This window comes from Leopardus geoffroyi, chromosome D2, assembly GCF_018350155.1.
Source record: "Leopardus geoffroyi isolate Oge1 chromosome D2, O.geoffroyi_Oge1_pat1.0, whole genome shotgun sequence".
NCBI classification, from domain to species: Eukaryota; Metazoa; Chordata; class Mammalia; order Carnivora; family Felidae; genus Leopardus; species Leopardus geoffroyi.
Window position 1 is genome coordinate 70,001,245 of NC_059334.1, and position 15,150 is coordinate 70,016,394.

The following is a 15,150-nucleotide window of genomic DNA, read 5'->3' on the forward strand; positions in this document are numbered from 1 at the left end:
GATCGAGAGCCACACATCCTTGAGAGTCTAGTCTCCACACAGCCCCCTTCACCTAGTCCAGTCTACACTTGCGTCTCCCACACTGAATCCTTCTGTAAGTGTGTTCAATAGGCTCTTGGCAGGGGGTAGGTCTTCTAAGTGTTTCTCTGCACATGGCAAAGTGCTGGGCAAGACCTCTTGTTTTCCTTTTTAAAATGAAATACGTAATTTTATAAATAAGATATAGAGAGTAAATCTCTCTCTTGCCACATGGACCTCTCCAGTCCACCAGATTCTGCCAAGACTGGTGTATATGCCATTAAGCATTTGTTTACTGCCTGGGGAATTGGTTTTATCTCCTCCTTGACCGTGAAGTCCCAGCGTGCTTTCCGCACGCCGAACACACTGCCTGGCACGTAGTAGGTGCTCAAATATTCAAACGCTTGTAGAATGAGTGACCCTTGAGCTCCTTCAGGTCAAGCTGCTTGGTGTGGTCAATGTCATGGCATGTGGCCCCTGGCTGTGGCGTTTCAGAAGAGGGCTCGGCCACCTCTGCCCCATCTGTGTGTGTAGGAGCACATTGGGTCCTTGTAGGACTGAATGCTGCAACCTGTTTCCTTCAACAGATGTCCCTCCCTCGTTCTCTCCTCTGAACTTGTGCCATTGGTAAGCAAAAGGAACAAGTGACTCGCCGGGACCAAGAGGGTTCCTGCTGGACCTCAGGCTCTGTGCAGGGTGTAGTAGACCCTGAAGGCTCAGACAGCTACTGCCTGGGAACACTCACAGCCAAGGCGTCCACTGAGTCACAGGAAGCTTTCCTGAGGCCCAAACCTCAGGATAGAATGGAGCCGCCTCCGATTCGTACAAGCCTCCTGAGCTCTGGTTCCTGGAGCTTTCCCTGTGTGATTCAGCAGCAAAGATATTACCCATGGATATGCATTAAAAACATCCTGATTTATTTATAGCGTGCTTGCTCGCAGGCCAGGAAAACCATTTCAAGCCTAACCCTCCCCCTCTCCCTGCCAGCTGCCTTACAAATTGGAGTTGTTGGCTATGGCCTAGCATTTGGGCGGGGAAGGGCAAGGCGAGTGACCTTGATATCGCTTTCCTGTTTTAATTAAACACTCACAGAATATTTCCATGCTGTGGAAATGACCACTCAGTCACCCCCCGGGACTTCATAGGGGTCCCCTTTGGGAATACAGTCTCCCTGCTCTGTCCTGCCTGACCCCGTGGAGAGGAGGCGGCCCTCTGCCGTCTGCCCGGGGGACATCGCCTGGTGTGTGTGCCTCCGAGCACACTGGGTGCCAGGCCTCAGATGGAGAGAGCGGTCTGTGTCTGGTGACCTGGAACTGCTTGCTGGAGAAGGCTGGCGTGAGTGGTGGCCTGAGCACCTGGGCAGCGGTGACTGGCTGGAAAGTCAACTGCCATCTCCTAGGTCAGGATCTTACGCCAGCCTCTTCTCGGCTCCTTGCAGTGAATGTTGAAAGGTGCCCTTTCAGGGCCCCTTTTGGCCCTGTGACTCAAACTTCACCTTTGCTCTCTTTATCTGCTAAAGAAATGGATGAAAAACGTTTCCACCCCCAGCGCTGCTGTCCGAACCAGCTCACTCTGTGGCTAAGAGGATTGCACACAACGCGAGCGCTCAGAACGGCCGCGTTCAGTGTGGCTTTGGTGGTGGGAAGGCTGCACTTGCAGAAATGAAGCTGAGGCCACGTTCTCAGGCACATGCACATGAAATGTCAACAACTGAGGTGGTGGAACTTTCTCGATCAGCTGCCTCAGGCCGAGGTGGGGTCATTTGGAGCTCTTTTTGTTCTTGGGTTTTTGCTCGTCTTTTTTAAAGCAGTAAAGCACGCGTATTTCACGTTAAACAGCGCCTACTCTCAAGTTACCTTCTTGATGAGACTTGCTTGAAAACTTAACCCCTGCTGTCCACAATCCTCTTCCCTGATTCTATTTTTTTTTAATTCCATATACTATACAATCTAGTCATTGGTCAGACTTGTCAAACTCCCCGAGAAAATACAACCCCACAAGGACAGGGTTTTCACTGCCATGTTGCCAGCACCTGGAATGACACCAATATACAGTCAAGCCCTTGAATATCTCTTGGCTGAATGATTGAATACTTGAAATTTTTAGGGAAAATCCACTCATGATTTCTCTTCTTCCATACATCTTTTCATATGAGGAATATACTTTCAGAAACACAAACACATAGGCATTTGTCCAAGTGTGTGTTTTTTTTTTTCTTTCTACTCAGTAATGTATCATAGAGCCCTTTCCACATCAGTACATACAGATCTGCTTTATTCTTTATAATACCTGCCCAGAGCACACTGTGTGACAGTGCTGTGATTTATTTGGTTACTCTCCTATCAAGGTAGGCTTTCCTGGTCTCCCGCATTATAAAAAAAAAAAAACAAAAAACAAAAAAACAAAAAACAAAAAAAAAAAACCCTGTAGATGTAACAATAGTGAACAGAATAGCTGATACTTGATTCTATATACCAGGCACTGTTCTAAGTACTTTACAGGTACATTAACTCCTTTAATCACAAAGAAGATATTTTCATTGCCATTTTACAGATGAGAAACCACACAGGGGCACCTGGGTGGCTCAGTCAGTTGAGCATCCAACTTCAGCTGGGGTCATGATCTTGCTGTTTGTGAGTTCGAGCCCCGTGTCAGGCTCTGTGCTGACAGCTCAGAGCCCAGAGTCTGCTTCAGATTCTGTGTCTCCCTCTCTGTCTCTCTCTGCCCCTCCCCAGTTTGCACTCTGTTTCTGTCTGTCTCTCTGTCAAAAACAAAGATTAAAAAAAAAATTTTTTTTTTTTTTTTTAAAGAAACCACACAGAGGTTATCTAACGCAGGTAACAAAGATGTTCACACAGGGTAGGAGACCAAGTAATCTGACTTGGAGCCCACATTCCTAACCAGTACCTTGAACAGCCATTTGTAATATATTTTATAGAACTGATGTCTTTCTACAGGATGAGTTACTAGTAGGGTCATTAGTTCAAAGGGCACACGTTTTAAATTGTGCTAGAAGGCAATGAGCACGTCTTTAAGGAGACTGCACCTAATTTACATTTCCCTAACAGTGCATTTTACACTATTTCATCTTTGCTACTCTTATGGGTGGGGGGAAAAGACGTTTCATTTAAATTTGCATTTATTAAATGATAAGCAAAGATGAATGTCTTTCTCATAAATAATGTTTTGCTGTGAACATTCTGGTTGTGACCTTTGCTTTGTGTTTTATTGTGTTTGTTGTGTTTTTGTTTTTTTGTTGACTTCTAAGCATTCCTTATTGAGGAAATGAGCTCTTTAGATAGGCAAAGTATTTGATACTTTTCCCAGTTTATCTTTGTCTCTGGTATCTTTCCTGCAAGGCAAATATTTTTAAAAATTTTATGTAAGCTTGCCAACATTTTCATTTACAGCTTCTAGGCTTTGTGTCTATCTCAAATCTTCCTCCTACCAGAATTATAAAAAGAAAACATTCTCTCATACTTTTTATCCCCAAATACTCTTACGGTTGTCATTGTTTCATATTTAAATCTTTGATCCATCTTGAGCTAATTTTTGTTGGGGGGGTAAGACAGTGATCAGCTTGATGTCTTTTCTCTGAATGGCTAACCAGTTGTCTTGATACTTTTAAGTGAAAAAAAATCTATCTTTATTTGAAATGCAATTTAGTATATGTGAATATATCCCCTGGGAGTTTTAGGATCATTTTGTTACAGAGTTTCGTGTATTCATGATCAATAGAAAACTTTTCTAGCTCTATCATAAGCAAATGTGGTAATGTTGAACTCTCTGGTCCCCCCCTAGCCCCAATTCCTATTGGTTTTCAAATCTTTTCTGATTCTTGGGGCACCTGGGTGATTCAGTCGGTTGAGCCTCTGACTCTTGCTTTTGGGTCAGGTCATGATCCCACAGTTGATGGGTTTGAGCCGGGCATCAAGCTCCGTGCTGACAGTGTGGAGCCTGCTTGGGATCTCCGTCTCCCTCTCTCTGCCCTACCTCTGCTAGTGCTTGTCTGTTCTCAAATTAAATAAATAAACTCTAAAAAAATTTTCTGACTTTTATTAATAAGCTTTATTTTTCTGGGTGGACTTTTTTTTTTTAATTTTTTAAATGTTTATTTTTGAGAGCGAGAGACAGAGTATGAGTTGGGGAGGAGCAGAGAGAGAGGGAGGCACAGAATCCAAAGGGGACTCCAGGCTCTGAACTGTCAGCACAGAGCCTGCTACGGGACTCGAACTCATGAACCATGAGATCATGACCTGAGCCAAAGTGGGAGGCTTAACAGACTGAGCCACCCAGGCACCCCTCTGGGTGAACTTTAGAATCAACTTTTCATTTCCCAAGTAATTCTGTTGGTTCTTATTAAAGTTACATTAAATGTATAGATACATTTAGGGATACGGGGTCCTCTTGACTATCTCAAGCATGCATTTCCAGTTTTCAAGCCTTTCTTATGTCCCTCAGATCTAAACTTTTTAAATAGAGACTTTACACATTTATTCTTTTTTAAAAAATGTTTATTTTTAAGAGAGAAAGAGAGAGATGGTGAGTGGAGAAGGGACAGAGAAAGAGGGAGACATAGAATCTGAAGCAGGCTCCAGGGTCTGAGCTGTTAGCAAGGAGCCCAACGCAGGGCTCAAACCCATGGACCACAAGATCATGACCTCAGCCGAAGTTGGACGCTTAACCGGCTGAGCCACCCAGGCGCCCCTACACATTTACTCTTTTTTTTTTTTTTTTTTTTTTTTTTTTTTAATTTTTTTTTTTCAACGTTTATTTATTTTTGGGACAGAGAGAGACACAGCATGAACGGGGGAGGGGCAGAGAGAGAGAGAGACACAGAATCGGAAGCAGGCTCCAGGCTCTGAGCCATCAGCCCAGAGCCCGACGTGGGGCTCGAACTCACGGACCGCGAGATCGTGACCTGGCTGAAGTCGGACGCTTAACCGACTGCGCCACCCAGGCGCCCCAACACATTTACTCTTATATATGCTATTGTGAATGACTTTTCCCCCATTACTTTTGAATCAGCTATTTGCCTGAAATAAAGGAAAACTATTGAGTATCTAGCTACCAATTTGGTAACTAGCCACGTTATTGAATTATTTCATGGCTTCTAATTGCCTCTTATTTCCTTAGAGAGTTTTTAGGACTCCCCTCCCAGCTGTTTTTTTTTTTTTAATTGGGAAATATAACAACAAATTTTATCTCAGATATAACCGAATGTTGGCCCTTCTGACCTTTACATCATTTTAAACAGCATGAGTAGCTGAGATTGACCCTCTTTTGAAGTCAATGCTTTTCCAATATCAGGGTTTTCTGACTGTTTAAGTTTTAAGAAACGGGATCATATCTTTTATTTCTCAAAATCAGGAAACTATATTTGATGCAGAAGGGTAAACTGGTGTAAGAAAAGGTGGAAAACCCTTAGCTCCAGACCTCTGAAGATACCGGGTGAAGGGTCTTGAAATAGAATGCACATCTGCTTCATGTTCACTGCGTATTAAGGAAAAGTTATTTTCATGAAGCTATTTGTATGTTTGTAATGTTCTGTTGACCTTTTGCCATTACTTTGGAATTTGTCTAGAAATATTAACTATGTGGTTAAAGAACTGAGGTGGAAGCTTCCTACATTGGAGGGGGAGGCAGGGATTTAGGGAAACTAACAATGGAGCCTGGGCAGGTGATTTAAAGCTCAACTAAGAAAGCATAACTTTCATATACAGCCTCCTAAATAACACACAGGCCCCTCTGGAGTCATTATGAGTCGTAAAGGCTTGTGACCTAGTCCCTAGAAGAAACTAAGTGATTCAGTACAGAAGAATGTGTTAACTAATTGGGAATAAGAACTTGGGGACTCTGGTCTCCCTTTTAATGAGCTCTCTATCACCACAAAATGAGTCCATACATGTAGGGGAACAGAGAAACCAATTAAATCCAAATTAGTATACTATTCTAGAAGGTAGATTTTTTTTTTCCCCAAAAGCTTATGATTGCAATTTATATCTCGTTACCACACAGAAAATAGTTAGTTCTTCAGACCTAAAAGCAAAGATAATTTGCCTTATTGTTCTTTGACACAATTATTTTTTCTAGGCTGGATTTCCTACTCACTTACTACTGTAGATGACATCATTTGATAAGATTCATCTTGTAGAGTCTTTCAAGCTCAGAGGTATATACTCATCCTGAGTAGTCCTGGGTATGTGTTAGAAATGCCTCCTTTTCACCCCCTACCATTCCTAACCCAATACTGATATGGGAGTACCTATCTCAATATTGGCCAGAGTGACTTTTGACGATCTAAGATTTGGGAGTTTGAGTTTTAGGAAGGGAAACGTGGTCTAACAGAGGATTTAAAGCAGACAGTTCTAAACCAGAAAACTGGCCGTTTATTCAAGAACCACTCATCAAAAGCTAACTATGTGCCAGAAATGGTGGAGGCATTGGAGATACAATAGTGCACAAAACAAAAATCTCTGTTCAAGTTAGAACATCAGTTCAGTAGGGACAACGGATGATAAGGGACTAGGACTATTTCAGATAGTGAACAGTATCATGGAGAAGAGAAAGCAAGGTTCTGTGGTAGTGACTGGAGTGGAAAAGGCAATATTAAGTAGGGTGATCAGAGAGAGTAAGTCTCTGAGAAGGTGACATTTGAGTTGAGGCCCAGCCTATAACTGGGCCTGTTTCAGAGCATCTGACACTGTTTCAGATCTGGGGAATAGTGTTTCAGGCAAAGGGAAGAGCAAATCCAGAGGCTTGAAGGGAATTGACATATGGGTGGAAACCTGAATTCATGTAGGAAAAATAAGATCTTTCAAAGAAAAGGGACTACAAAACAATATTTGTAGGTCGAAGATAAGCTGAAAGCTTCATGGCAGTAAACATAGTTGACCAAAAACTAGAATAGTAGAAGGGTCCATTTGGGGACTTCATTCACAGAAAATGAGACTTCATGAAGAAATGGTGGCCCAAATCCTCAAAGGAGCAAAACTCTGAGCTGAATATGGGGTAGTCATAACCTAGACACGGGGGCTGGTCCTGGGAGCCTGCAAGCAGGTATAAAGGTGGAAGGTATCCTTCAGCTAGCTTGGGAACTAAATGTGTCAGGAGCCAGGAGACGAGTGACTTCATACCACAGAGGAGGGAACACCCTGGAGGGAGCCAAGGGGAGGACTGGGGACAAATGGACATGCTGGTATAAGGGACTACAGCATGTCCCTATCACCATGTCAAAAAGTGAAGGAAGCTTTCCACCTGGGGCCATCCTAACCATTTTAATGTGTAGTATGGCTTGCTCAACAATCTGTAGATGACCTGGAACAGGCACTCCTACGTACGGTGTAACACAGCTCTCTTTCCTCTTTGCCACCGTCACACTTTCCCTTCCTCCATTCCTTCCCAAATAGTGATATAAAGAGAGAAGGAAATGCCGCCACATCAACTCCTTGTGGAGGGTTCCACGGAATGACTGAACCAGAATTGTAATTTGAGTGACAAAGGACACGTGACAAAAGAGACAGTAGATTTTCTCCTCATTTACTTGAACGTATCTGGAAATTGTAATGGATTCATTCTGAAGGTTGGGATGGTAACCAGAGCTTCCCAGTTCAGTAGTGGTGTAGCCCAAAGGTTTTACCATCTCTTGGGCTCTCAGCTTCTCCCAACTGAACAATGAGAGAGTTACGTGATATAGTTGCAAATCCTCTCTGGCACTAGCATCATAAGGTTAAAAATATATATATGTCTTAAGAAGGCTATCCAGACTACTGAATGGGAGCAGGGGAACCTGGGTCGCTCAGTTGATAGAGCATCTGACTCGATCTCGGGGTCACGAGTTAAGGCCCACACTGGGCTTAGAGCCTACTTAAAAAAAAAAAAAGAAAGAAAGAAAGAATGGGAGAAAATATTGGCAAATCATATATCTGATAAGGGTCTAGTATCCAGAATATGTAAAGCACTCTTACAACTCAACAACAAAAAGACAAACCACCCAATTTAAAAATGAGCGAAGGACTGTAATAGATCTTTCTTCACAGAAGAAATACAAATAGTCCACAAGCATATGAAAAGATGTTCAACATCATTAGTCATTAGGGAAATGGTATTTCATACCTAGTGGGATGGCTATTATCAAAACCCCCCAGAAAATAGTAAGTGTTGGTGAGGATATAAAGAAATCAGAACTGTCTATTGCTGTTTGGAATGTAAAATGGCACAGCCATTGTGGAAGACATTTTGGTGGTTCTTCAAAAGGTTTAAATGTAAAATTACCATGTGACCCAGTAATTCCATTTCTAGAAATTTACCATAAAGAACTGAAAATAGGTATTCAAGCAAAATCTGCATACAAATGTTCATAGCACTGGTCACCATTGCCAAGATGTAGGAACAACCCCGATATCTACCAGCTGATGAATGAATCCATAAAATGTCTGTCTACACAATGGAATGTTATTCAGCCATAAGAAATGAAGTATTAATATATGCTATAACGTGGATAAACCTTGTAAATATGCTGAGTGAGAAATGTCAGACACAGAGTCCCACATACACGATTCATTTATATGAAATATTAAGAATTTGTAAGTCCATAGAAACAAAGTACATCAGTGGTTTCCAGGGGTGAGGAGGAAGGGGAGAGGGGGACTAACTGCTTAAGGGGCACTTGGGCTTTTTTTTTTTTTGCGTGATGAAAATGTTTTGGACCTAACTAGACGTAATGGTTGTACAACATCATGAATGTACTAAATGCTGCTGAATTGTACATTTTAAAACGGCTGGGCGCCTGGGTGGTTTAGTCGGTTAAGCATCCGACTCTTGGTTTCAGCTCAGGTCATGATCTCACAGTTCAGTTTGTGAGGGGCTGACAGCATGAAGCCTGCTTGGGATTCTCTGCCTCCCTCTCTTTCTGCTCCTCCCCCCCCACCCCCACCGCTCTCAAAATAAATAAACTTTTAACAATGTGGAGAGGCAGAGAGGAGCTGTCTGATATTCTGCACATGTCCTATTTGAGTTCAATACCTGATTTACAATAGCAAACAAAGTGAGTAAGCTATTTCACTTGACAAACAGATATATCTCTCAGTGTCTTCTGCAAATAAAATCCCTTGCCAATGCAAGCAAGGTACTTCATTCTCCTGAAGCTGTGGGCTTGGCTTTCATAAGTATCTCCCTTGTTTGTATCCAAGTGGCCAGTCTCATCACATCTGTGGGCTGTATAACTTCAGTATGTCTGAAAGGAAGGCTTAAGAATTGACAGACCATGGTCCAGATTAATCCAGATGTCTTTTTGTTCATCCCATACCAGACTCTTACTGCTTGGGCCTGTAGTTAAAACTGAGGATTCATAAAAATCCAGTGTGCTAGGTTATCTAGGGAGAACAAAACCTGATGATCTCGTGATCGTGGGTTCACATTACCGTGTGGTAACAACCAGCCCGGGTCGACAGCAGGTGCTGGCTTTGCTCTGGTCATGGGTTCTGTCTCTCTCCTTGCCTCTCTCTGTGCTATCTGCCCAACTCTTCGACCACTCTTCTCCCCGAATCCCTGGCTGCCACCTGCCACAGAAATTTCACCTCTAGCCCTTCTTTTGAAGACAAAGTTTGCAAAATCGCTTGTTAAAATGTAAATCTGCCATCTGCAAGGAGGGAGCAAAAGTCCTCAGTGTGACAGGCTGTTCTCATAGGTGAGAAGGAGAGTGAAGGTAAGAATCTCTTAATTTGAAGGTGAGATTAGGACAGAGGAGAGAATCCCAGATCAGAAGATACTAGGCTTGTGGCAGTGTCCCCAAGCTCAGGAACCGGGCTGGCGGTGGCAGGATGGGTGAGCACAGAGCAGGTCTCTCCTCGCTTCAGCTCTGCTACCTGCTTTGTCAATTTCATAATTTTCCCTGGGGCGGCCCCGCCTCCCCGCCTGGGGTGGCTGGCTCTTGAACACATTCTGTCGCCCCGAGTGCCACTTCACAAGTCCAGGACAGGCTGGATTCTAAAAATCCCAGCTCTCACAATCCTGGCAGGCGGTCACAGTAGGTAGCACCACCAGTCCTTATGTGACCTAGCACCTGTGGGGCCTTGCCTTTGTTTTTTTTTTTTTTTTTTAATTTTTTTTTTCCAACGTTTATTTATTTTTGGGACAGAGAGAGACAGAGCATGAACAGGGGAGGGGCAGAGAGAGAGGGAGACACAGAATCGGAAACAGGCTCCAGGCTCTGAGCCATCAGCCCAGAGCCCGACGCGGGGCTCGAACTCACGGACCGCGAGATCGTGACCTGGCTGAAGTCGGACGCTTAACCGACTGCGCCACCCAGGCGCCCCTTCTTGCCTTTGTTTTTGTTTTGTCGTCTTTTTCTTCCCCTAAACACAATGTGGAAGACACCAAGGAGTTGGGGACAGTCATCCCAGTCTCTGGAAGGTCAGTTTTCCTCCATAAAATGGCTCCAAATTCAGGTAATAGCCAATCAGGGAACAGAAAAATGCTAAGATGGCTGAAGCATTCTTGTGACCATGCCTGCTCCCACACACAATTCCTGAGCTCGGTTAGCCTTTGCTGGGGTGGAGGGAGAAAGTTCCAGATGCCAGCTAATGGCAGCAGCCCCAAAGTTCTCAGAGTTCTGAGGGCAACTATGATCTTTATCTGATAAAACTTGTTCTCTCAGGCTTGCTTTGTTCTCTCAATTTTAAAGTGGGAATGTTTGGTCTCATCTCGGAGATACTATTCCATAGGGCCCTGCAGTAAACTTTTTTTTTTTTTAATAGAATTTATTGTCAAATTGGCTTACATACAACACCCAGTGCTCATCCCAACAAGTACCCTCCTCAATGCCCATCACCCACTTTCCCCTCTCTTCCACCACCCCCCCCCCCCACCGTCAACCCTCAGTTTGTTCTCTGTATTTAAGAGTCTTTCATGGTTTGCCTCCCTCTCTGTTTGTAACTATTTTTTGCCTTTCCCTTCCCCCTGGTCTTCTGTTAAGATTCTCAAGATCCACATATGAGTGAAAACATATGATATCTGTCCTTCTCTGACGGACTTATTTCACTCAGCATGATACCTTCTAGTTCCATCCACGTTGCTGCAATGGCATGATTTCATTCTTTCTCATTGCCAAGTAGTATTCCATTGTATATATAAACCACATCTTCTTTATCCGTTGAATCTTAGAGGTGACAGTAAAGGCAATTCAGAATTTGTGTTCTTGAGAACACTCAGATGTTCCTTTGTCGTCACCTCTACGGTTCCAGCCAGATTCAGTCTCTTTGAACTCCAAAGCTAGACTCGGGATGAAAGAGGGGTTTTGCAGATTTTTATGGGGAAGCGGCAGCAGGAAATGCTGAGTGAACTTGGACAAGTCACTTTACCCTTGGGCGCTCCTATTTGCTTATCTGTAAAATGCTATGTCATGACATTGGTTGGATTAAATTCCATGATTTTCGCAAACAATCCAGTCTGAAAACTGTGAGGCAAGAGATGGAAGAGATGGCCTTAGCCAGAGTAAATTCCTAGGACTTGCCCAAACACTAGCTCCTTCTACTAGAGCAGTTTGAAGCCAGACATTGCTAGAAGCTACAAGAAAAGCTGGGTTGGGGAAAAAGCTTTGCTGCTTTCAGTTCCCTGAGATCTCCTCCTGGCCTCAATCTTCAGTGCTCACTTGCTACCATGCATCAGGTGCATTTTCCAGCACCCTTTCCGTGTACCTGGCTGACATTGCCTCCAGTAAAAATGGTTTCTCCAAGGCTCCCTGGAGGAAAGGACATTGGACACAGCAAGCTGAGATGCTGTTGATCCCTGAGACTCTCCCGATGCTTCAAGAAAGAAAGCAATGAGCAAGGTGTAGCTGGTCAGCAGGAAATGTCATTCATGCAGAAAGCTTGATTTTTAAAATCTGCTCTGTCACCTCTACAGAGGTTCCCTGTTCTGTTTGTTTTATACTAGAAAAATCCAGCCAGAAGAGTCCTTCCTGACCCTTGGTCTGACTGGTCAGGAGAAGCTCTCCAGAGTGCCCTCCTCTGACAACCAGCTTAGTTTGGATCCAGAAAGGCTCTTCTAGGCCCTGTTGGGCCAAAAAACAAAAAGGCAATCATTTTGCAAAATTGTCTAGGAAATGATTAACCTGTTTCCTTTAATCCTTTCTGCCTTGTGGGAGGACATTCAAGTTGTGGCCACGCGGGGTGGGGGGCGGGTAGAGAATGCACTGTATTATTTTCAACTTTGCCGAAGTAAACAGTAAGAGAAATTCTGTCCCGAGAGAGGTCCAACCCTGGTTTGTTGGAGGGTTAGAAGTGCGCCAGTGCATGCGTGTATGTGTGTGCGTCCTTTTGTAAACGCGACTATCGAGTAAAAAAATATATATATGGCCATTTCCTCTAACTTTTTCTTTCTTCTTTCTTTTCTTTTTTTTTTTAAGGCCTGAATTTCCTGCTGCTATTCACAAAGATGCTTTTTATCTTTAACTTCTTGTTTTCTCCACTTCCAACTCCGGCACTCATCTGCATCCTGACCTTAGGAACTGCCATCTTCCTGTGGCTAATCAACAGACCGCAGCCAGTCCTCCCTCCTGTGGATTTGAACAACCAGTCGGTGGGAATCGAGGTAACTGACCAATCCTCTTTCTAGTTTGATCAAGCACAAAATGTAATCCAAGTCCTTAGCATAACTCAGGAGGAGAATCAGGTATAGCGTTGGAAAGGAAGCCTTTTAGGTTAACCATCGCCAGAAAAATCTACAAATTTCAACTTCTATTACTGGCGTACTTTCTTTTTAACAGCCATAAAACCACAGCTAGGTTTTAGGATGCTAATAATCTGGATCAGGGTTGGTCAACTACAGCCCGTGGGCAGAATCCACCTTTATGTGAGCAACTAGCCAGCTAAGAATGGTTTTTACATCTTTTAAGAGATGTTAACCAAATAAAAAGAGATGTGCACCACGAAGCCCCAAGTTTTTACTATGTAGCCCTCTACAGGAAAATTTTGCTGACCTGTTATCTAGGTGATAGAGCCAGTGTTGGTGGCAGGAGAAAGCCGTCATTGAGATACCCAATACCTGAGAATGGTAAAGAGGTTATTTCCTGAAGTTAAATTCTGGCTTTGGGTCCATATTCATTCTTAAAACTGGCAGAAGCTGAAGAGGGCTTTTCGCCTCAATTCCCCAACTTTCAGCAAGTCACACAGCTTCCTACCTCTCTGAGCAAAGGCAGAGCTCCCAGAATGTTCTCTTCCTAATTTTTCACATTCATTCCTTTTCAGAGAAGAAAGCATTTTTGTTCCTTTATAAGGCTAACCTCTTCTGATCGTTTCAGGAACTTCTTTCCTCTACTCGAGAATCTCCTGCAAGCTGCCTCCACTCTCCACCACCCCCGCTTTTATCCTGGGATGTTTGCACATTCTTCGTTAACATCTTCCTATGCTGCTCATCCTGCGGCTTCAGATCACCACCCCCTTTCAATCCTCCCATTTTCCACCAGAGTTCTTTAAGAATAGCCTGTCGATGTCCTTTTCTGACCATTGACCCACTGAGATCTCACCTGTGTTACTACCATTTCCCCAAACTCCTCTGGCTCACGCATAACCTAACTTCAACATTCAATGATTTCTCCTTCAGCCTTCCTCTCACTTGACTTGAGAATTCATCTTTCTTAAAACTTCTTTTTGTCTTTCATAATATCCTTCAGTGAGATCTCTTCCTAATTGCAAGACAGTGTTTGTTACTTAGCTTCTTTCCTCCCCCTCGTCTAGAGTTTCCATCTCACCATCTCTTGATTTCTCTAACACAAGGGTTGGTGAACTCGCTCTATAAGGACGGATGGTGAGTAGTTTAGGCTCTGCAGGCCACACGGACTCTGTTACAACTACTCAGCTCTGCTGCTGTAACATGAAATCACCAGACAGCATGCAAATGAATGAGCATGTTGTGTTCCAATAAGCCTTTTTTGTAAAACCAGATGACAAGCCAGATACGGCCCCAGATTATAGTCTGCCGATCCCCAGCTGAGGAAATCCCTCGTTCACGACTTGAACTTGTACCTAAAAGGTTACTTTTTTAAATTTTTTAAAAATGTTTTTATTTATTTTTGAGACAGAGACAGAGCATGAGCAGGGGAGGGGCAGAGAGAGAGAGAGGGAGACACAGAATCCGAAGCAGGCTCCAGGCTCCGAGCTGTCAGCACAGAGCCCGACGCGGGGCTCAAACTCACAGACTGTGAGATCGTGACCTGAGCCAAAGTCAGGCGCTTAACCGACTGAGCCACCCAGGCGCCCCTGTACCTAAAAGGTTATGACACCTGAATCTAACTTTCTAGTTCTGAAATCTCCCCAGTTCCAGTCCATCTCAGTGACACTCAAATTCAGCAAATCTCTATATTTCATAGCTTCTCCCTTATGCACACACACACACATTTTCCTGTTTCCCCTTCTGCTCTCAGTTAAGTGCAACTCTTCTCATCCAGTTACCAAAAGTTGAGTCTGAATCATCTTTCCTTCTTCCTTCTTCCTTATAAACAAAGAGTTAAGACCCTATCTTCCTTTGCTAGACAGGGAACTTTGTTGTTGACGTCTTGAGTTAATGTGACATCTCCTGGAAGTCTTCCCTGATGCTCTAGACTAAGTTAGATCTCTTGTTATAACCTCATGTGTTATCCCCTGTACTTTTTGGCCCTTTTCTCGGCAGTAACTTACATTTTTAGGCATATCCCCAGCCACAATACCATCCCTCTTTAACACCTTGCTCTCTAGCTATCCACCAGGCTTGGCAATGTGTCTTCTCACCTCTGCGTCTTTATCCAGACCGTTTCTTCACTCTGAATTGTTCTCCTTTTCCTCCCCTCTACCCAAGTTACCAAACTATAACTTTTTGGTAGGGGCATCTGGGTGGCTCAGTTTGCTGGGCCTCCAACTTCAGCTCAGATCATGATCTCACGGCTCATGAATCTGAGCCCCGCATTGGGCCCTGTGCTGACAGCTCAGAGCCTGGAGCCTGCTTCGGATTCTGTGTCTCCCTCTCTCTCTGCCCCTCCCCTGCTCACACTCTGTCTCTCTCTCTCTCAAAAATAAATAGACATTACAAAAAATTTTAAGAAACACCTAATCCCTAAGAATAAAATTACATTAAAAAAACTTTTTGGTAAATGCTTAC

General features: G+C 43.7%; 1 protein-coding gene across 5 annotated transcripts in view; it reads left to right on the forward strand.

Moving 5' to 3' along the window:
• ACSL5 (acyl-CoA synthetase long chain family member 5) overlaps positions 1-15,150 on the forward strand; it is a 43,412-nt gene that overhangs the window by 7,638 nt on the left and 20,624 nt on the right. For 4 of the 5 annotated variants that reach the window (XM_045438907.1, XM_045438905.1, XM_045438908.1 and 1 more), the window contains one exon: positions 12,425-12,609. In XM_045438907.1, coding sequence (XP_045294863.1) covers positions 12,454-12,609 — 156 coding nt within the window. In that variant the 5' untranslated portion in view covers positions 12,425-12,453. Of the gene's footprint in view, positions 1-12,210; positions 12,293-12,424; positions 12,610-15,150 lie in introns of those variants that run through there. The other variant, XM_045438909.1, reaches the window with a different exon arrangement.